The sequence below is a fragment of the Centropristis striata genome, chromosome 1 (genome assembly GCF_030273125.1).
Source record: "Centropristis striata isolate RG_2023a ecotype Rhode Island chromosome 1, C.striata_1.0, whole genome shotgun sequence".
Taxonomy (NCBI): domain Eukaryota; kingdom Metazoa; phylum Chordata; class Actinopteri; order Perciformes; family Serranidae; genus Centropristis; species Centropristis striata.
This window is the reverse complement of record NC_081517.1, coordinates 20415506-20438259: the sequence shown is the minus strand read 5'-3', so window position 1 is coordinate 20438259 and position 22754 is coordinate 20415506. Positions and strand designations below refer to the sequence as shown.

The 22754-nt window shown below is 40.9% G+C and overlaps 1 protein-coding gene across 2 annotated transcripts in view; it reads left to right on the top strand.

Annotated features, from left to right (window-relative positions):
• The window catches only part of kdm2aa (lysine (K)-specific demethylase 2Aa), a 29124-nt gene extending 7442 nt beyond the window's left edge, over nt 1–21682 (top strand). For both annotated transcript variants that reach the window (XM_059334246.1, XM_059334245.1), the window contains exons 5-25: nt 536–714; nt 1676–1782; nt 1939–2032; nt 3028–3181; nt 3286–3401; nt 4989–5115; nt 5216–5460; nt 6363–6440; nt 7320–7447; nt 8115–8238; nt 8334–8462; nt 9848–9931; nt 12456–12488; nt 12690–12795; nt 13756–14370; nt 14481–14643; nt 16059–16301; nt 16432–16595; nt 16692–16838; nt 20689–20907; nt 21139–21682. In XM_059334246.1, the coding sequence (XP_059190229.1) occupies nt 536–714; nt 1676–1782; nt 1939–2032; nt 3028–3181; nt 3286–3401; nt 4989–5115; nt 5216–5460; nt 6363–6440; nt 7320–7447; nt 8115–8238; nt 8334–8462; nt 9848–9931; nt 12456–12488; nt 12690–12795; nt 13756–14370; nt 14481–14643; nt 16059–16301; nt 16432–16595; nt 16692–16838; nt 20689–20907; nt 21139–21320 (3437 nt within the window). In that variant the 3' untranslated portion in view covers nt 21321–21682. The remainder of the gene's footprint in view (nt 1–535; nt 715–1675; nt 1783–1938; nt 2033–3027; nt 3182–3285; nt 3402–4988; nt 5116–5215; nt 5461–6362; nt 6441–7319; nt 7448–8114; nt 8239–8333; nt 8463–9847; nt 9932–12455; nt 12489–12689; nt 12796–13755; nt 14371–14480; nt 14644–16058; nt 16302–16431; nt 16596–16691; nt 16839–20688; nt 20908–21138) is intronic.
• Nucleotides 21683–22754: the final 1072 nt, after the last annotated feature.

Sequence of the window (22754 nt, the reverse complement as noted above, 5' to 3'; positions counted from 1 at the left end):
TTCACAGGTCAAGTGACCCCTTTCAAAATAGCGATGCTAGTTTTTTCTTCTCCTATATTCAAACTAACTTTGGAGCGATATTTCACCCCGTTTCACTCACGTTTATGATGGATTCCTTAGAATCCTAGAATTTTAGAATGTCCTAAATTTTACTATCACACACTATCAGGGGGGGAGGGCCACTCCTGTCAGTCATTTTGAAGGAGATGGACAAAGATGCAGCACACAAAGATTTCCTTGTGTGCTATATTTTTGCTTTCCAGAAGAAATAAGTAAATAAATAATTTGCTGTGATTGTTGTTTCTTAGAGAAGTTTATTGGTAGGGTCCCAGACACCCCAGTCCGTAGCTCTTGTATGTTAATTATGTTTGCATGATAAGGAGATGGGCTTATGAGCATATAAAGTGCAGCCACTTATTGTCAAGATGACTCCTGGAAAGAGTGGGAACCCTAAACATATTGGCTGCTGTTCTAACCTGATTTCTTTGGCATGCTGTGACTAACCATTGCCAAATTGCAAAACATTCCCTCTCAGGTAGCAGACGCATGATAGATGTAATGGATGTGAGCACTCAGAAGGGGACAGAGATGTCCATGGCCCAGTGGACACGTTACTACGAGACCCCTCCGTCTCAGAGAGAGAAGCTCTATAATGTCATCAGCCTGGAGTTCAGCCACACCAAGCTGGAGAACCTGGTCAGGAGACCTACCACAGTATGTGCCCACACTTTATGAAAGGCTTGTGTTTGTGTGTATTTAATAGGGGTGTGATGAGATCTCGTGACACGAGATCTCGCGAGATTAAACTAGACGATATTTATCGAGAGATTTGTGAGTTATCCAAACTTCTATTTGTGATCTGTGGGGGCAGTAAAATGAAAAGAAGAAGAAGAAGAAGAAGAAGAAGAAGAAGACAGCCAGAATGAAGTTGCAGGGGCTCGTTAAGAAGAGTAAGAATGAATCAAATCGGCACAGTCCTCCTGCAGCAGTCTCTCCCAGCTGAAAATTGCTAACAGGCTAACAGTTAGCTCTGTAGCAGTACAGTGTGTATGTGCTGCTGCTGCAGGAGGTGTTCACTTACCGATCTCTGTTTGTTTACAACAAGCACCGGACACTCTATGCACAGTTAGCAATGCCAGTTAATTCAAGAAGTTATGTTTATGATAATTAGCCATGCTGCTTTGTTTTGCTGCTGATGTTGTGCAGTTAGCGCGGCCACAGTTGCATCTCCCATCTTTAATCCGTCATGTATGTGATCACGGTCGAAACTGTCACTAAGCGATTAGGAGACGATAGAAAACCATATGTCACCTCCAGAGCCTCATTAATCCCTCTGGAGGATTTTATTTTTTTATTTATCTTCTTTAACATTTATAAATTTTAGTTTTAGTTTCATATTGTGGAATTTTATTAAAAGCTCATGCCTACATCATGCATGTAAAGAGTTATAATAAAACATTTCAAAATGCATGTGCAACTCTGTTAAATAAAAGTCTGTTGTTCCAGTCATATATTTTGTCATTGGAGTTTTCTTAAAATCTCGTCTCGTTCTCGTGAACCCAATATCGTGTCTCGTCTCGTGAGCTGAGAGTATTGTCACACCCCTAGTATTTAACATTCGCCATGCCAACAGAAGCATTAATCTACGTCTGTCTGTCTTGTATTTTGTGTGTAGGTAGATCTTATAGACTGGGTGGACAACATGTGGCCTCGTCATCTGAAAGAGAGACAGAGAGACTCAACCAACTCTATTAACGACATGCAATACCCCAAAGTACAGAAGTGAGTCTCTCCAGTTCACTTCTCTCTGGATCAAATCTGTGGGAGAGAAGTCAATTAATTCAATGAATTTCTTTCTTTTCTGCTTAATAAGTTCGATGAAATAATGAATTGACATTTTCATATAAACATTGCTGATGTGTGTGTGTGTCCCTGCAGATACTGTCTGATGAGTGTTGAGGGCTGCTACACAGACTTTCACATTGACTTTGGAGGGACCTCTGTGTGGTACCATATACTCAGAGGAAGCAAGGTGCGACCAGAGGGGGTTCAGACAATGCTTGACAAAGCTCATTAAATGTTGGATTTTCAAAAACATGAATGCTGTCATGTGCCCTAGAACAAATAATGTTGAAAATAGTTATTTGAATACCGTATTTCCTCCATTTATGGCCGGGCCCCTATTAATGACCGGCCTCATTTAGTAACCGGGTGTAAAAACAATTTTTAGTAAATAAAAGCCGGCCTCTTTTATAAGCCGGGTGTCTTACCGGTGTTATGTCAAAGTCTGTTCCCCCGTCGATATGTGTAGCCCTTACCTTAACCTGCACCAACCTGACCCCAACCAGTCCTCCTTTAAGTTGTTAACATGACCCCAAGTTTACCTTAACCCCAAACAGTTCTCTCTACAACGCCTAACCTTAAACTTAAATCCTTACTCCAACCGAGGAGGTGATGCTACAGAGAACACCATTCAGGAAACATAATTTGACGGGGTAACAGATTTCCACACAACACCTGTATTTTGAAGTTTGGCCACACGAGTTAGTACTGTAGGTAAATATGGTTGTTTCTCCCGCTGTCCTAGTCATTCTCTGTAAAGTCGAGCCGTTTACGCACGTTCTTCTGGGCTTTTTAGTAGTTTAGACATTTTAAATCCTGCCTAAAATGAACATTCAGCATGCTATTCATTGTTTGTTTACATCGGAGTACTTCCAATATGGCCGACATCTGGGTAACTGGCTACAATGCGCTGTGTAAAACACTTTAAAAAGTGCTGGTCAGAGCTGCTCTGATATACTTTTTTTTAATAAAACCTCCTTCAAATAATAGCCTGCCCCTATTATTAGCTGGGTCCCAAACTGATTTTGTATTAATAGAAGCCCCGGCTACTATTTGAGGAAATACGGTATGTACGGTCCAGAATGAGAGGGAGCAACTTCAGTTATTCCTGTTTCACTCAGTAAACTGTACAGAAAGTAATCTGGAGTGAGTGGAGTGTGGGTTGAATTGTAGTTCTGTTTTCAGGTATTCTGGCTGATCCCTCCCACTCCTCCAAACCTTGAGCTCTATGAGAACTGGGTGCTGTCAGGAAAACAGGGAGACATTTTCCTGGGAGATCGAGCATCTGACTGCCAGAGAATAGAACTGAAGCAGGGCTGCACTTTTATCATACCCTCAGGTGTACTTTTACTCTCTTTCACTCACTCGGTTTATATTAAAGATTTCAGTGATATAAAAGAAATGGAAGATTAATGTGTTTATGTGTGTGTCTGTCTCTCTCAGGTTGGATTCATGCAGTCTACACACCTGTGGACTCTATGGTCTTTGGAGGAAACTTCCTGCACAGCTTCAACATCCCTACGCAACTTAACATCTGTAATATAGAAGACAGAACACGGGTAGGTGAAAACACCATCCCCTTAAGGTGTAAATAATCCCTGCATCATTCGTTCTTTCCATTTTCATTGGCAATCAAAAATCAAACAAATAAAAATTGACTGGTTATTTTGTTATTTGTTTTTTTTTATTGTAACACAAAAAACAAAAAAAATGCTTGTTTTTTCATATTTCAATATTAGGCTCAGAACAAAAATACGAAATGGAAAAAATGGCACAAGAACTGAATTTGCCTTTAATATTTAATTGGTCAGGTTTACGTGACCCGGAAGTTTGTAATGTAATATTTTACTGTACAGTCTATAGCCAAAGGCGTTTTATTAAAAAAAAATCCACAGTGAACAGTTCTGTGAATATCATGCAATTAATCTTCTTTCCATATTTATCTGTTTTTTGGCCTGGTTGTGTAGCACTTCATTCTGAAAACTGAAAACCGCACGTCGACGCAACAAGTACATTTTCTGCGGGATGCAATTAATCATTTCAAGTGGTGTGTTCATGTAAAGTTAATACCTCATCTCCTCTCTGTGGGTAAGAGTTTTATCCTGAAAAAAGTGAGAAAGAATGACAGTAAAGTTTCCTTGTCAGCTCGCTCTGAGCAGCTTCAATTAATTTACCATAAATATCACAATATGGGCGCACTACATTATATAGGGGCAGCTGGTTTGACTACGGAGAAGCGAGTGACGTCTTACTTGACCGCAGTCAAACTTCCGGGTCAGGTAAACCCGAACAATTAAATATTAAAATCAAATTCAGTCCTGGTGCCCATTTTTCCATTTCATATTTTTGATCCGAACCTAATATTAAAATATGAAAAAACAAGCATGTTTTTTGTGTTATAATAAAAAAAAAACGGAAGTTTGACTGTGGTCAAGTGAGCCGTCACTCGCTTCTCCGTAGTCAAACCAGTCGCCCCTATATAATGTAGTGCGCCCATATTGTGATATTTATGGTAAATTCATTGAAGCTCCTCAGAGCGAGCTGACATGAAGGATAAACACTTCACTGTCATTCTTTCTCACTTTTTTCAGTATAAAACTCTTACCCACAGAGAGGAGATGAGGTATTAACTTTACATGAACACACCACTTGAAATAATTAATTGCATCCCACAGAAAATGTACTTGTTGCGTCGACGTGCGGTTTTCAGTTTTCAGAATAAAGTGCTACACAACCAGGCCAAAAACAGATAAATATGGAAAGAAGATTAATTGCATGATATTCACAGAACTGTTCACTGTGGATTTTTTAAAAATAAAACGCCTTTGGCTATAGACTGTACAGTAAAATATTACATTACAAACTTCCGGGTCACGTAAACCTGACCAATTAGATATTAAAAGCAAATTGAGTTCTTGTGCCCGTTTTTCCATTTCGTATTTTTGTTCTGAGCCTAATATTGAAATATGAAAAAACAAGCTTTTTTGTGTTGTAATAAAAACAAATAACAAAATAACCAGTCAATTTTTCATTATTTGATTTTTGATTGCAAATTGAAAATGGAAAGGACAAAGGATACACGGATTGTAAATGACCAGAAGTGATTGATTGTGTATTGGTAAAGTGCCTCTTTCACCTACCTGCAGGTTCCATTAAAGTTTCGTTACCCCTTCTACTATGAGATGTGCTGGTACGTGTTGGAGCGATACGTCTTCAGCCTGACAAAGACCTCCTACCTCACACCAGAGTTTCAGAAGCACACGCTGGGCATTGGTATGAATATAAGCAAACATGGTGTCAAACGTGTATGAAGATGACTTTTTTTTTTTTGCGATTGGGCGAAACAGAACATGTAAATCATTCCTTGTGTTAGGTCTAAAGAAGCCATCCTGCTCAGATCCAACCAGTGAGCAGGTCAAGGAGGAGGAGGAGAGTGGTGGTAGTGATGAAGAATCTTCAGATCAGCAGTCTGACAAACCCACAGTTAAAGTTCATTTGACTCCCCTGGAGGTAGAGGGAATGTGGAACCTTCTGGGTAAACTGGAGGCTCTGCCGTCCAACAAGAAATGTGTCCCAGCAGGCATACACAATGCCCCCGCCCTCATTACACACATCAAGGTATGACAAGTGGGTGGGTTGTTGTTTTGGGGGGGGTCTGTTCTGTAATAACGAGGGCTGGGACTCGATTAAAAAAATTCATCTAATTAATTAGAGGCTTTGTAATTAATTAATCGAAATTAATCGCATATAAATATTTGACCTGAGAACAGTGAGAAGTAATTTTTTTCACATGGATTTTTAGTATACCATTGAATAATGACTGAATACATAAGCTTAAGCAACAAAAATATTGGTTGTTTTTGATCAAGTCCAACAGACCAGTGCAATTTTTGCCATTAAGTGTAGCAATAGCATGTTTAGAAATATAGTACATTTCATAAATTCAGGAAGCCTATAGGTAGGTAGACCTTCTGTTAACTATAATACTTTGGTTTCTTAAGTAAAACACAATCCACGCTAGCTACCACACTAGTTGCTAACTGCTATATGTTTTGCATTGAGGTGATACTTGAGGCTCGATGTGCTGCGGTGATATGTGAATTCCTTGTTGCATAGCAACACAACCATGCTCTTATCGACGCTTCCATCCGTTGGTTTTTTGTAACAAAATGTCCCATCGCCCACGGGGCCAACCAAAGCGTCTCATCAGCTTCTTCCTTCATGTTCACTGTGGCTTGTTGTTGTCTGAACTCATGAACGCTAGTTGGTGCTCCAGTATAATCGGTCCGCCTGAAACTCATCCAGTGAGAAACATTCCGCGATGCAAAAATAAGTGCGATTAAAATGCGTCAATTTTTTTAATGCGTTCATTTTTTTGTAATTAATTCATCTTAATTAATGCCTTAAAGTCCCGGCCCTAGGAATAACATCACTTTTTCTGTTGATATTTCATGGTGTCTTGTTGACAGTGTTTGACCCCTGCTTTCTCTCCCACCACTCTTGTCTTTGGTGTCCTACAGGCTCTACTGAAGGAACATGCCAATGACAATCCCAAAATGTCTTATACAGGAAAACCCATCGTCAAGTGGCCAAAGAGAGTAAGCATTCTTCACTTTTAGACACAAGACACATTAGAAATGATGGTAATGTATCAGGAAGTGCTAAATTAAAAGCAACTGGATTTGCTTTTTCTTTCTCAAATTAAATTCATAACCTGGATAACTGAAAACCTTAACAGAACAATGATTAAAAAATGTTTATATATTTTTGTTATTTTATTTAAGTTAATAAATACTTGGAAGAAGCATTTATATTAATGCTAGTATTGGTTTGTTGAATGTTTACTTTTAATAAAATAAAATACCTTTTTTCCTTTTTTTTTTAAGAGTATTTTTTTGGCATTTTTACATGCTTTATTGAAAGTGAGAGACAGATAGAAAGGGGGTGACAGAGGGGAGGACATGCGGTAAAGGGAGCTCAGGCCGGATTCGAACCCGGCTCCACCGCAGCGAGGACTGTAGCCTCTATACATGGGGCGCCTGTGTAAACCACTACGCTATGGACCACCCCCCTTTTTTCCTTTTTAAAGGAAACTTAATATATTTTTTAACCAATATTGGTTTGAAAATGCCATTTTATGCGTACATTACCTCTCTCTCCACCTTCAAATCACAGCTTAAGACTCACTTGTTTAGATTAGCCTTTTTTGGTTGACCTTTCCATCCTCATTTTTGCTCTGTTTTTTGTTTTTATGTAGCTGATTGTGTTTTGTTTTTATCTAGTGTTTTTTGCTCTGTTTGTAAGGGGACCTTGAGTGATGTGAAAGGCGCCCATAAATAAAATGTATTATTATTATCATGATGTATCATATTTTCGACATATTTGGACCCAACATTCATAGCAATCGTTTGCTGTTGTGCTTGTGTCTTGTTGCCTCAGTCATGGTTTCCTCTTTACTTACTGCTCCTCTCCACCAGCCTTCATGGTACCAGCCTCCTCCTCCTCCACCACCTCCTCCTCGTCCTAAATTGACCTCCACTCCCATCATACCACGGCCACAGAAACCAGCCTCTTCCATGTCTGTGCTGAGACGGCGCAGGGTTAGGTAAGTGTCTGTGTGAGTGTGTGTTCATTAAAAAAACATTTTGTCATAACAAGTAAACATGGGCTAAAATTGAATGATGTTTCAATCACTCCAGTCTCTGAACCCTCTGGGGGCCCTGGGCAATATTTATTCTCATGTAGCTGAAAGACATCCGGACCAGGACTTCCTTCTTGGTTACAGTCCTATAAGCAAGTTTATTTATACTTTTTGAAGGTGTTTATGGTCCATACGACTTTTTGGCTAATCTCAGATATGTGCTTGTTAATGCAGATAAAAATATAAAGCTAAATCGTTTGTCAGACGAGACCTGACTGGTTCCGAGATTACAGTTTGGCCAGTGTGTTCCTTTCTTTTGCTCAACACGCAGAAAAGGATTTGTCAATGCTACAAATGGAAATCAAAATGCTTCAGATACCAAAATCTTGTCCTGCTGGTGGCAGATTCTATACTCGTATGCAGATGTCTGTTTTTTGAGGTTTATAGTCACACTTACAGGTTTTCAGTTATGCTTCAATTAGGCTTCTCTCAATTTAGTTCAGCAAAAAGTTGTTTAGCCAACATTTTGTACAGTTTTAAGCCTTGTTATAATTAATATAAATGTGCAAGTGTGTGATCTAGCTGTCCTCAGGGATCATCCAGTTGCTGTTAATGTTTTCCTTCTTTGCAGGTGTAAGCGCTGTGAAGCCTGTATGAGACCAGAGTGTGGAGATTGTAACTTCTGCAGAGACATGAAGAAGTTTGGAGGACCAGGTAAACTCAAGCAGACCTGTGTGCTACGACAGTGTCTCTCGGTAAGTAACTCTTTTAAAAATATATATATTTATTAATTGGTATAAATAATATGTTGGTTATGCCTCTTTTGTAACTTGCCCTGCGTCCGCTCCAGCCGGGCCTTCCTCTGTCTGCTGTATGTGAGATCTGCAAAGAGCCAAATCAGGAGGAAACGGGAGACCCCTCTCTCACTCTGATGGAGTGTTCCAACTGTGCACAGATAGTCCATCCTGCCTGCCTAACGGTACAATGCACACACACACACACACACTTGAGCTGTGTCTGAAATGAATCCATGTTTACTATACAGTATTAGGAATGAGTAACATGGTGAGAACAAAGCCACAGTGAGAAAATAAAGAATGAGCGATGTTCCAAGGAGACAAACCCAGACTGTTTAGAAGTGAGACAGTTCACTGAGTGGGCGTGGTCTTCAGAGTGTGACGCGTGGCGCTCTGTCTATGTGCTATCTTCCTTATATCCAGTATCTTTGACAGACCTTAAGGGAATTTGCAACTGGAACTCAGCCAGCACAAACCCCCAGCAGTCGAGGAATGGATGTATAATAAGAAATGAATAGGGTGCCACCGCTCAGCCTTTCAGCCAATTTTCTCCCTGTGGCCACTTAGAGAGGAGAAGATAGTAGTGTAGAACTCCTTCTCCCTGTAGCATTTAAACAGCTGGTTCATACAGATTCTGACAGGGCAAATAACTAAAGCATTGGGGTGGTATTTATAGCTAAAGATATGCAGTCACGGAGGATGCAGGATTTCAGCAAGTGATTAAAGTACTTGAGCAATGCAATCAAACCCTTGCCTCTTCAGCATTAAAGTGATTCCTTAATTTATGAACAGACTGTTCATAAAATGTCCAACACAGTACATACACTACGTAGCTCTCAGTACAGTCGGATGAACCTCCAGGACTACTGACTGTGAGATGAAAAGCTTTGTTTTGCAGACACCCCCCTTTGTGAGAGCCGTACAAATAGGAATCAACTACAGACACTCTACTGTCCTGCTGTTATCACAGACGTGACCTCACCACAGGCACTCAACTGAACTAACTTGTTGTTTTGGGGGTTATCAGTTAGATCGATCGTTTATCTAGTTAAACAAGGTTTTCGTATGACTGAGAAGGAACTTTGCCTCATTCTAACAAAGAAACCATTTGATTACATTAGTAATGTAGTCCTGCTGTATATCTCTTGCATTTCATGTGTAGATCAGTGGAATACAGTGAAACCAGGTGTCGCATGTCCCCCACAAATGCACACATGGACACACAGGAGGATGCACATGAGACAAACAGCCTACAAAAAAAATGACTCATCGGGACCACTAGAGGTCAAAAACTCCACAGGGAACCTATAGTCAATCTCTTATGAGGACCAAAACTTAATTGAACTATAGTATAAAAAAAGAATACTGGAATGTTGTTTTTGTAGCAACTTCGTATATAGGCCGTAATACACTGACACCATTTGTGAATGCACACAGTCTAGCTTCAAGTAGTCGGCTATAAGCAGGGTTAAAGTCTACTTAATTTATGCACGTCTCTCTTTATTCTCTCACTTCCCCTATTGCACCTTTCCTTTTACTAATAATTTGTCTGCATCTGCCTCCACAGGTTCAGGGAGAAGGAGTGGTGAATAAAGACCTGCCCAGTTGCTGGGAGTGTCCAAAGTGTGTCCAAGGGATCACTGACCCAGAGGTACACCATGTCTCATCTTCGAACACACACACAGTCTCAGGGTCCCACACTTCTTGTATGTATGTATTTTGAGTACATTGCTGCACACGGACTTCTGAGTCTTTTTGCACTCAGTCTTAACCCACCGTTCACACACATTTAGTTGCAGTGTGTCAAAGCTAACGGGTATTGTGTCTCCTGTCTGTTTTGTTTTTCATTATTTTATTTATTTTTTTATTTTTTGTTGCTTTATTTTCTGTTTTCTTTGAATTTAATTTAACTCCGTCAGTCATCAGGCAGCGATGAATCGTTGGCTGCCAACCACCAGCAGCACATCCGTCCTCATGGCCCCCTGGTCCTCAGACTGGGCCCTGGGCCCTCTGCTACCATAGGGGGTCCTGTAGGCACCCAGCAGGATGGGGAGGTGGTCCGCTGTGGTTTCTTCCCTCCTCCTCCTCCTCCTCCTCCTCCTCCTCATTCTCCTCTTCCTTCCTGCTCTTCCTCCTCCTCAGCATCACTTCTATTGGTGGCGGCCCCTCTGCCTTCTCAGCCAATCAGCTCGAGACTGGTGAGAGGTGGCGCCTACATCTACCTGTCTGCCGAGTGTACCCCACCCCTTTTTCCATTTCACCTTTTCAAGGGAACAGACACAACTCTTGATATACATTTCCTAATCCAAATTATTTTGTTACTGAAAGAGAATGACTTCCTATTTAAAAATCCTGTGTTGGACAAGAGTTGTACCTCTTCTCTCAGGCTGTTAGCTGTTTTCATTTCGACGCTGCCTTCAGCTCAGATTGGTTGTTGTGCTGTCACAAACACACTTTTCCAAGTGCTAATGAGCATTACCAACATTAGGGGGAAGTGGGTGGAGCACAGGTTATATATATTGAACTGAAGTGAGTAAAATTGGACAAAAGCAAGTAACACCCTGAAACTCTTTTGGGGTTTTGAGGGTTAAATAAGTGGTTTTCAGTAGTGGTCGACCGATACAGGTTTTTTAAGGCCGATACCTATTATTTTGACATCAGTCTTAACCGATTCCCGATATGGCTGCCGATTTTTTTGAGCCGATTTTTTTGAGCCGATTTTTTTGAGCCGATTCTTGAAGCCGATAATGCCTTTTCTCCCTCCATTTACATGATAAAAATGACACAATGATAACAAATGTTACACAAGTCTCAATTTAAACAAAAAAAGAAACATTTATTAACAAAACAAACAAAACATATTAACAGTTGGATAGCAAACAATGTGTTTGTTGTTCTAGGCCTCGAGGTGGTGGCGCCTCAGATGATCCACATATTTGATGTGTTTTTCACATCAGATGTGGCACCGAGCCGTGCCTGGTGTTGGCTCAATGAAATGGGCTAATTGATCGGCAAACACGCACCTATCGGCCGATGCCAATACAAGTAAAAAACGCTGGCCGATATATCAGACGACCTCTAGTTTTCAGTTACTGGTGCACTACTGGGAACATTTGTCTTCACTTCTTCAGTGTCAACGAGGATGCAAGAGAAGCTGACGTTGTTCAGTTACCCTCTTCACTCAACTTTCAACTTGAATGCCTGGATGAACAGATATTGTGTTTTTTCCAGTAACTGACTTTGCGTTGGTTAATGGGGAACAGTTGTTGTGATCCGGCTTCTTCTCAGTATCAAAATATAAATATTAAAGGCTTTTCTCTTACTACAGCCATGTTTCTAATCAAAAGTACAAAATAGTCTAATATTGCCCTCATCCCTACTGTACCAAATGCCTTTTTCCGATGGAAACAATAGGACATTTCTCTTCACTGTTATGTGTTCAAGCTGTTAACCATTTAAAAGTACTTAAATATGTCAAAAGTCATAATGATGACTTTCAAATTCTGATGTTAAGCATATATATATATATATATATATATATATATATATATATATATATATATATATATATATATATATATTGGACTTTTGGAATTGTTAGTGTGATGGCAATTCCGAGCACCCAAATAGTATAAGAAAAAAATGATTGACTTGTACCATAACCGCTAACCTAATATATGGTAGTATGGTACTGTTAAAAGATACTCAGTTTTTGGGGATGCTGGTTTGGTTCATTGTATAAGCATGTATATGTATATATATATATATATATAACCACTAGTGGCAGTAAAGGATACAATATATAATTTCAATTTATTTTCCTTCAGCTTGTTTTATGATGCTCTATACAACGTTAACTATGTTTAATGTTGATGTAATTAAACTTTGACAGAGAGCTTTAGTTCTGCCAAAAGACAGCAATGTAAATAATAGCAAAACAGACTTTGTTTTCCTTTCAGATTACAGATGGATTGCTGTTTTATATTAGTTAGTGAACATCCGCACAACATAATGGAAGCATTTCAAAAAATGTTTTTGCATATTTGCACAATTTATTAATGCAAAGCCAAAATGGTCAGCTAAATCTCAAAAAGCTCACTGTCAGCTCTTTGATATTCCCCTTCTTTCTTAAATTGCTTCTTATATTGACCTTTTTCTTTTTTTTTCTCCTGCAGGCTAAAGGAGACAAAGGTGAAGGCCTTCCAGTGGTGAGTGTTTGTTTTTGAGATTCTGCTTCTACTAAATACTCTCCTGATTTCAAGTCATCAATTATATTTCTATTTGTGTCCGTCTCTCCATACCTCTCATCCCCCATACTGTTTAATTTTCTTGGTCATTCTGCTTCTGCTTTCTTTTTTCCTTCTTTTTTTCTTTCTTTCTACCTTTCCTTCCATTCTTCCCATTTCCAGAAGCGGAAATCCTCCTCCCTGCTGGATGCTCGAATGGCTAAGATTTACCGCCGTCAGAGACACAGCCGCGATGGAGACGACTCTGCCAGTGATGACGAAGATGAAGGTGCGTGTGTTAAAAATTAGGGCCGGGACTTTAACGTTTAACGTTAATTAAAATTAATTAATGAAACAAAAATGAACGCGTTAAAAAATTTGACGCTCTTATTTTTGCACCGCGGAATGTTTCTCACTGGATGAGTTTCAGGCGGACCGATTATACTGGAGCACCAACTAGCGTTCATGAGTTCAGACAACAACAAACCACAGTGAACATGAAGGAAGAAGCTGATGAGACGCTTTGGTTGGCCCCGTGGGTGATGGGACATTTTGTTACAAAAAACCAATGGATGGAAGCGTCGATAAGAGCATGGTTGTGTTGCTATGCAACAAGGAATTCACATATCACCGCAGCACATCCAGCCTCAAGTATCACCTCAATGCAAAACATATAGCAGCTAGTGGCTAGTGTGGTAGCTAGCGTGGATTGTGTTTTACTTAAAAAACCAAAGCATTATAGTTTACAGAAGGTCTACCTACCTGTAGGCTACCTGGATTTCTGAACTGTACTATATTTCTAAATGTGCTATTGCTACACTTAATGGCCAAAATTGCACTGGTCTGTTGGACTTGATCAAAAATAAACAATATTTTTGTTGCTTAAGCTTATGTATTCAGTCATTATTCAATGATATACTAAAAATCCATGTGAAAAAAATTACTTCTCACTGTTCTCAGGTCAAATATTTATCTGCGATTAAAATACGATTAATTTCGATTAATTAATTACAAAGCCTCTAATTAATTAGATTAATTTTTTTATCGAGTCCGGGCCCTAGTTAAAAGATTAACCTGAAGAACATTTTTGCTTCGCGTCTAATGCCCAGCATTTATTTTGTTGCTGATTTATCACAAAAAAGTTTTTCAATGTTTGTCTAAACAAATGTATGTGAATTTCATCTATTTTGATGTGATGAGATAATTTTTTTCTGACCTGATTGCCTGTCACATCCTTCTATCTCCACAGCCTCTCAGAGAAAAAAGATGGGTCTCCATGCCCGAGGGGGGAGCCACTCTACCAGGAGAGGGCTTGGCGCCAACAGGAGAGGCCTGCTGAGGGGAGGCGCAGCCCACAGGGGAAGCAGAGGAGGCCTCGTGACTCCTGGCTCCTCCTCCGTCCTCAAGCTAAAGCGAGGGCTGGGCATGAGGGAGGTTGGACGTAGGGGACGAGGGGTTAGGCTGAGGGGAGGTTCCAGGATGCAGCGAAGAGGAGATGAGTCCGAGGAGTCGGACGACGACGACGACGATGATGAAGAAGAGGAGGAGGAGGAAGAGGAGGAAGAAGACAGCGAAGATGGGGACAAAGAACGACTGCATCGTCAACGGAGGAGGAGGCGCAGGACTGATGATGAAGATGAAGATGAGGACAGCGAGGAGCAGGACTTTGACCCCGAAGAGGAGGAGATGGACATGCTAGAAGATGAAGAGGAGGAGGAGGATGAGGATTTGGAGGAGGAAGGGCGCTGGGATTCAGATCCAGAACCCCCAGTCCTCCTGGTGTCTGATCTGAATGATGACCTGCTGAGTGGCTCCTACCTGACTGTCACTCTACAGCGCCCCCACAAGACCAAGAGACACTCTGGTGAGACTTCAAATCAAAGAATCAGTATAGATTTGGTCAAACAAAAACCTCGGAAGTAAAAACATAAAAATGAATGAGTTAAGCTCCAACAGAGACATGTTGTCATTCAGGTTCCATAGTGCCAAAGCTAGAAGCAGCAATGGGTCTGAGGGCGGCTGCAGTTGGTGTTGGTGGTCAGCAGGGCTTCATCCAGAGAAAGACGGCTCTATCCAAACCTTCACGACTTAAGAGTGACGCCACAGCTGACAACGTAACCCCAAGAGGACCTGGCAGGTAGAGCTCAAAACATTATCAAATTCACTTTCCTTTATTTTTCCTTCACTTCAGCTGCTTAGTCTGTTGTCAGTTGTTGTCCTGACATCAGTGGGTCAGGCCCTTTTAGGTCATCAGCCTTATCTGTGATCAGGCCAACCACAGCTGTATAGGGAATACAGAAGGGGGCTATAAACGAAGCCCTGGGGTTCTCCGGTGTTAACCGAACCCTCCTGTCTGGAAGTCAAGGATCCCCATGCATAATGATGTGTTTGATCCCAGATCATTGAGCTTTGTGACAAGCATTGAGGGAACTATGGTGTTAACCCCTTGTTTTATTGAGAATTGGGGGTTGTGGGTGGAGATGGCAGGTCAACAGTATATGCCACTTTGAAGGACTGTATCATCTGGAAGCAGGGATCTGAAGATTAATTTAAGATGCAGCTCAGCACTGTGTGACAAGTTGTTTTGGTCAAACATCTCTAATAACCTCTGATACAAATCACTTAATATCTCCTTTTGAAGTCCATTTCCATGCTCCAACTATGTCCTATAATTTTTTGTGTTGATACCAAACAAAAGGGGTCGAAAACCCCTTCAGAATTTTACACAAAAACACCAAGACCTTAGTAACAACATAGAAAAAAGATGATGACATTTGTACCTTTCAGCATTAATGGTACCTTCACAGTTGGCCCCCCATACCGTCACAGATGCTCGTATTAGCTGTGGTCTTGCTTGGAACCTGCAGCCACATGACTCTTTCACAGATCAGTTTGACATTTTCATTTCATTTCATTTGTCCTTCATTTATTTTCTCGAGGAATCATTGAGGACAACCCCTCATTTGCAATGATGTTGAGAGTAGAGAGAAAACACAAAACAGCACAGACAAAACACATGCTAAAAACATTAAAAACAGTTACAGTGAAAGGCAGATTTACTGGTTATCATAGTTTTAAACTGGCCCATGGTTACAATTGTGTTGAGTTTGAGTGAATGTTGTAAGATGATCCAGGTTTTTCTAAATTCAATATTAGTCCGGGGAACATTTAGCATTAAGCAATCACTAGAGCGTGTTGGATAATTACTATGTGACCAGTTTAATAAAGTGCTGAGGTATGGTGGCATGTCACCTATCAATACTTTATAAATGAAAAGGAACCAGTGCATGTCTCGTCCAAAGGTGCCCATCCCACTTTGTTGTATAGGATGCAATGATGGGTGGAGTAACTGTCACCAGTGATGAATCAGAGTGTAGAGTGATAAACAGAGTCCGGTGACGTGAGAGTGGAGACAGACAACAGCTGATGCTCCACCAAAGCATAACTAACATTCAATAATGCTCTGTAGGCTGTACGTGACCAGAAACTATTTGAGTTAATGACGTCCCATGCATGAAACCTACATCATTCGATACTTTTTAAATCTCACAGGCCACGACTGCGGGGTAACCATGGCGACAAAGGCACTAGAGATCACTCTGCGACTTCTACAGAGGAAGAAGAAGCTGCTGCGCCCTCCGCCATGTCTCCTCCGCCCCTGCTGTCTCTGCCATCCTTTAAGGATGTGGGCAACGAGACAGGAGGGGAGAAGGAGGTGTGGGTGTCTGTGTTCAGGTACTTGAACAGAGCCGAGCTGCTGGCCTGCATGACTGTCTGTAAGGCCTGGTACAAGTGGTACGTTACACTCTTATTCTACAAAAACTTGAAGCATACAGTATGTGTTAATTTAAGTCTTTGACTTAAAAACAAGCAGAGCTCTGAAACATTTGTGACTAAACCAACCATGTCAAACTGTCCTGTGCAGGAGCTGTGACAAGCGTCTGTGGAGCCATGTGGATGTGAGCCGGTGCCACCCGCTCAGTAACCAGGCCCTGGCAGGCCTCATTAAACGCCAGCCCACCTCCCTGGATCTGTCCTGGACCCCCCTGGCCAATAGACAGCTCAACTGTCTGCTCACCAGGCTCCCAGGTTTAAACACACACCAACTCTCAATCACATAGATCCCACCTTTCCCTTCATGTCTCATCACACCCCGTCTCTCTGTCTTTCTGTGTGTGCCTTTAGGTCTGAGGGAGTTGAGGCTGACTGGTCTGTCCTGGTCCTGTCTGTCAGCACTGGTCTCTCCCACTCTGCCCTACCTGCGGCTGCTGGACCTGCGCTGGTGCGAAGGCCTTAAAGATGCCCAGATTAAAGAGATCATCACCCCCCCTGGTCAGTAGCAGAAATGAGTGCTCTCAAAGCTTAGTAACTGAATTGATTGTACAATATGAATGCAGCTTCACTCTCACAAACTGATATTTTCCTGGAGTACCCTGAGTTAATTTCCTCGTCTGCGTTGGTATCTTGGTGTCTTGCTGTATGGAGACGTATGGTAATGGGTGTCGTGATACCAGTACAGTACAGTGACGAAGTAGTGGCTGTCATGATGTCGGTCTTCCTCACAAACGTTAGGTACTGTGCTTGCCAATACATTTCATGGGGTCAATCTGTGTTCATGCTGAGCTGAAATCAACAAACCGCATTTTGATTTAGGTGTTGTATTTTCAACATACAGTGAGGGAAATAAATATTTGATCCCCTACCAACAGCAAGAATTCTGGCTCCCACAGACCTGTTATGTACCCATGAGGCACACAAATGAATCCTCTCACATTAATAAAGTACTCCTAATGTGAATTTGTTACCTGTATGAAAAGACACCTGTCCATAGCATCATTCAATCAGATTCCAACCTCCAGCACAACAATGACCCAAATCATCGGCCAAGGCAACAAAGGTGCCTCAAGAAAGAGCATATTCTCTTTCAGTGGTCTTTTTTATTGATGACAAGGCATGTATAAGACAGTCACTGTACAGGAAGAAAATGTTTGATTTTTTTTGTACAACATCCACCCATGATACAATACAATCAGCTGCCCAAACATCCGAACATACTACTCAGAAATTATTGTTGAGGGTCTCTCATAAAATACCAAGAAGGGGCGCCATATTTTGTAGACTTTGTTCTCCAATCCCTGAATAGTGTATCTAAGAAAGAGCATATTATGGTCATGGAGTGGCCTAGCCAGTGTCCAGATCTTAATCTCATAGAAAGTGGAGGGAGCTGAAGCTTCAGCTTGCCAAGCGACTGCAGATCCACTCAAAAAGCACAGCGGAGTGGACCAAAATCCCTCCTGAGATGTGAGCAAACCTTGTGACCAACTACAAGAAACTTGACCTCTGACCTCTGTGCTGCCAACAAGGCTTTCTCCACCATGTTTTGTTAGGGGATGAAATACTTATTTCACTCAGTCAAATGCAGTGTTTCCCACACATAGACCATTCTGTGGTGCACCGCCACAGAATAGAGACCGACCGCCACAAAATGATTCAGTTTTTTTTTCCTCTCTAGGGGATTAAAAAAACTGTAACGTCTGTAACGTTAGCCAACACACAGAAAACACCACATTCACATCAATAAATAAATGTTTTACAATGAACTGGGCCGGTCTCAGAGCTGTCAAGACTCTCCGGTAACGTTAAGGCATATTGAATGGTTTCCTTAAATGCCGTTAACGGGACGAGAGCAGTCAAAGCGGCTGCTTCAAGCTAGCTACATCGAGGGTAGGTTCGCTTCCTGTTTTCAAAGTAAAAGCACAAATTCTAACGTTATAAAGGGCAACGGGGGTTTTATTTTTGTGAATGTAACCGGAAGTGCGTTGCTCACGACGGCTAGCGTGAGTAGCGCCGAATTCGTCCGAACAAAATTGTAAACAGCTGGTATTTAGACAAATTAACGACGCACTGGGGATCTAAACAGCTACTTTCTCACCTAAAAAGGTTTAAAATGATAATAAAGTGATATATTTAAAGAATTTAGGACTTTACAGCCCTAATATTTGAGGGGATAGAGTAGACTACTATGCCCACAGTCAAATCAAAAAGAATAGACCACATTTTTTAAGTTATTATGAATATTATTATTGTTGTAGTTATCAGTAGTTTTTCTGAATGTTTCCTGCTTTAATCCAGATGAGTATTGAAAGTTTTTTTTCACGGCAAAAACGGCCTCGTCAAGAGGACAAGGAGCAGCATGAGGAGGTATCAGTCTGAAACAAAGTTGAACAGTCAAATGGCTCGTAAACGTTAATTTATCTGAATGTTCTATAGGCATCAAACAGTGGTGCTCAGGGAGAAATAGAGGAGGTCAGCAGACAAAATGCTCCTGTAAGACAGGCAGCTGCTGAAACAACAGGTGAGGTGGAAACAGAGAAGTTTAGACTTTACATTTTTTTTAAAAACAGGTGGGGAAAGTAGCCTATTTTAATTCTGATTTGTCTGTGGCTGTTTTTTTGCTGTTTCTCAAGCAAGACTATCCATAAATGGGCCTGAACCCAAGGAGGTCCCTTATGAAGAGCACTTGAGTTGTTTTTCAGGAAGCCAAGAAAAATGAGGTGTTCTGATAGGACATGAAGCTGTGCACTAAATAGGCTACAGTATAAGAACCTAAAAAGAATCTGAATCAGGCTTTGTTCCTTAGGTAGTTTCTTTATTTTATTTGTGTTAATATATTTTATTTTTTACATTATTTTACCAAAACAGTTAGAACAGGTTATTGGTTGAGGTAGGTCTTAAGTTAATTATTTGAAATAAAAACCTCCAATTGAAGTTGTTTTGTGCAAATCATTCCTGTCACAGAATCTAAAGATTGAACTAGTTGGGGTGAGGAATGAAACCAGGCAGGGTTCTGGTAAAAATGTTTTTAGTTGTCTTCTCTTAAATAACTTACTTTTAAAGAAGTAAGATTGAGCTGAAATGCTGTAGCTTTATAGTGTCTCAGCAGGTGACTCTGAAGAACAATAGAAACAGGTTTTTTCATGTGGCAGCTTCAGAAAGTGTTGAACACCGCCCGCTGCATCCACCCAATGACCGACTCCACCACACTGTGACACTCGATTCACCCACCGGTGTCAGTGGAGCACCACACATTGCTACCTGGTCTGTGGGAAACACTGAAATGGAAATAAATCCATAACTTTTATATAATGTGATTTTCTGGATATTTTTTTTAGATTCTGTCTCTCACTGCTGAAATAAACCTACCATTAAAATTATAGACCATTTATTTGTCAGTGGGAAAATTTAGCAAAAATCACAAACTCGACAGGGGATCAAATAATGATTTTCCTCACTGTATAAGAGGGCTAGCTGGGATGGAAAAACTACTTGAAGTGGCCGTCTCAAAGCATGTGGGAAAACTCTCCTGGCATGGTGATATGTTGAAAATGTTAGTGATGACATCAGCTCACTGGCTGGCACATGTTGTTGGTCCAGTGGCCAGTCCTCTGCAGCGGGGGCAGTTTGACAGCTGACTGATGAATTATTCCCAAAACTGAATAATTCATCAGTTTCTGCTGTAGATCAACAGGTGCATTGGAGACCGACCCACTGAAAACTGTTCACACAGTTCCATTAAATAATCTTAAATCATAAGTTAAACAATTCAATAAACCATAGACCAATTAAAAGTCCCTCAGAACTGTTCCCAGCAGTCCACCCAGATCTCTGGCTAGATCTCTGTTGACGATTGTTAATAAATCAATTACTACAATTATTTTTGAAAAACTCTTTCATTTTATTTCTGACACTTTGTTGGCATTTAGCTATAGATGGTTATTGTATGGAACATTGTGATGACAAATAAAATTGTGCATTAATGCACACAGATAACATGAAGATGACAGAAGGATCTTCCAGGAAAAGTGAATAAAAACCTACAAAGAGACACCATCTGTTCTTTGCAGTTTATCTGGATTCACATGTGAAACTTCCATTCTTTAATTTTAGTGTAGTTTGGACATGATTGGTCAGCCTCTACCATGCCAGCATATAATGTTGTCTTGCTGATCTCACCATATATCAAAGTGCACCATCACATTCCCAAATATGCATGGGTCCCACTGACACAATGAGCATGGCTACCTGCAGTCTGCAGCCATGGGTTCTCTCATTTAAGCCTGTAGGCTTCATATTGACCTATTCAGCTCAAGTGACTATTTCTTCCACCCGTGTGTTCCTACAGGGTCCGAGTCATCTCGCAGCAGACTGAGGAACATGGTGACGCTGCGTCTGTCTGGCCTGGACATTAGTGAGTCCACTCTGAGACTACTTCAGCGCCACATGCCCCAGCTGGAGAGGCTGGACCTGGCCCACTGCAAGGACATCACAGATTCATCTATCGCTCTGCTGACAGCAGCTGGGACTCACAGCCGCCACAGCCTCGCTGAACTCACACTGGCAGGTGAGTGTGTGAGCACAATCATCATGCTGCTTCTAGCTGGACTATCCGTATCAACCAATTGATTATTTTTTTAACCCTCTGGGGGCTGAGCCTATTTGCCCTTCATATACCACATAATATTCACTATACCTGTTTTTGGTATTTGGTATTTTCTCATACAAGAGTACAGGAGGGTTAAAGTGCTCTCAGACAGAGCACAGACACCAACTGCTGTCCGCTTGTCTCCGTCAGGTTGCAGTGAGCTGACAGACGGCTGCCTGTCCTACCTGAAGCGTCTTTCCTCTCTGACTCTGCTGGACCTCAGAGGCTGTAAGGGCATCAGCCGACGTGCCTGTGATGCCTTCATCTCTGACCTGTCCCATGTCGCCCTCTACTGTATGATGGAGGAGAAGCTCATCCAGCGCCTCGATTAACACAAACACTTTGTTACAACACACACTGTTACGCTGGATGGAGGTGTTTCTTCTTTGGCCTAAATACTCAAACGTGAAGTTCAAACTTCTCATATGGCAAGACTACAGATGAGCATTTTTTTTTTTCAAAATGTCAGAATACTCCTGAAACAACTCAAAACTTTTTTTCCCAAAGGTTCACATTTTTGTAATATCTTCTATCATTGCTATAATGTACATATAATGTTTAAGCAGAAGTCTGAAACAGGAAACCACCTTGGCTTGTACAGACTGACATAGTACGCACTGTTTGTAAGAGTTGTCTTTACTATTTTTCAGCAGTAAAAACGAGATGATAGATTTGTTCATGTTCAAGGAACAAACTTGTGTTTCTTTTCTATGTTACACTGTATATAATGACTTCATGTGTAAATATATGTTTATTTTGTTAATGTTTCATCCACATTAAGGTTCACTTAGACAACTGGCATTGTACATTTGTTCTAGCCATGTGAAAACTTAATTGAAAATAATTGGTTAAACTTTCTATTTGCAGCATTTGTTCAGGAGCTGGGGCATACATTTCCCACATACACACTAAGTATTAGTTTTTCTCAGTCACTTTCGTCATTTCTTAAATCATCCTTAACATTTGCTTAACAGTGTCCATTTCACAAAACAATTTGTACAAACGGCACCACACAATGGATTCATTTCTCCATCTTGTATCTAAAATTATGAGTCATTTTATCAATACAACATACTCCACACATTCCTTTATGTGGGAGATTGTGATTTGTTGGCAGGCCGTGTCATGATACAGAAAAGGAAAATACAGTTTTAGAGCAATGAATAGCACAACGGAAAGAAAATATAAAATCAATGCAAAAATGTGGCAAGGCATTGTCTGAAATAAACAGGGATGTCTCTGGAAGAGACGTTGTCTGCATAGTTGTCTGCCTTCACATTGTGACAGTCTGGTGACAGTTACCCATGATGCCACAGGCACTAACCTCCCCCTCACCATCACAGATGCTGGCTTTCCAACTTTGCACTGGTAACAATCTGTAATCATTTGTAGAAGCAGCGATGTGTTCAGCTGAACAGGTTCCTAAAGAGTTCTGGAGCCCATGTAGCAGCGTCCTTTATACCAGTGATTCCCAACCGGTGGGGCGCGAAGCCCTCTTGATTTTAAGGGATGTAATTAATTATAATGTGTTAAATTTAGAGTCAGCATTTAATTCATTAGTGTAACAAAAGCAACTAAATAAGGGCTACATTAAACGTTTATTCATTTATTTAAATAGAAAAATCACTATAGAAAAGTTTTAAAATATGCTATAGGGCGAGAATAAGGCCGTGTGTAACATCCCTCTTGCAGGTGTTGGAAAAATTGCATGAGGAAACCTTGAAAATTCAATACGCCAACTGAAAATCCTCACCATTTTTCTGCGC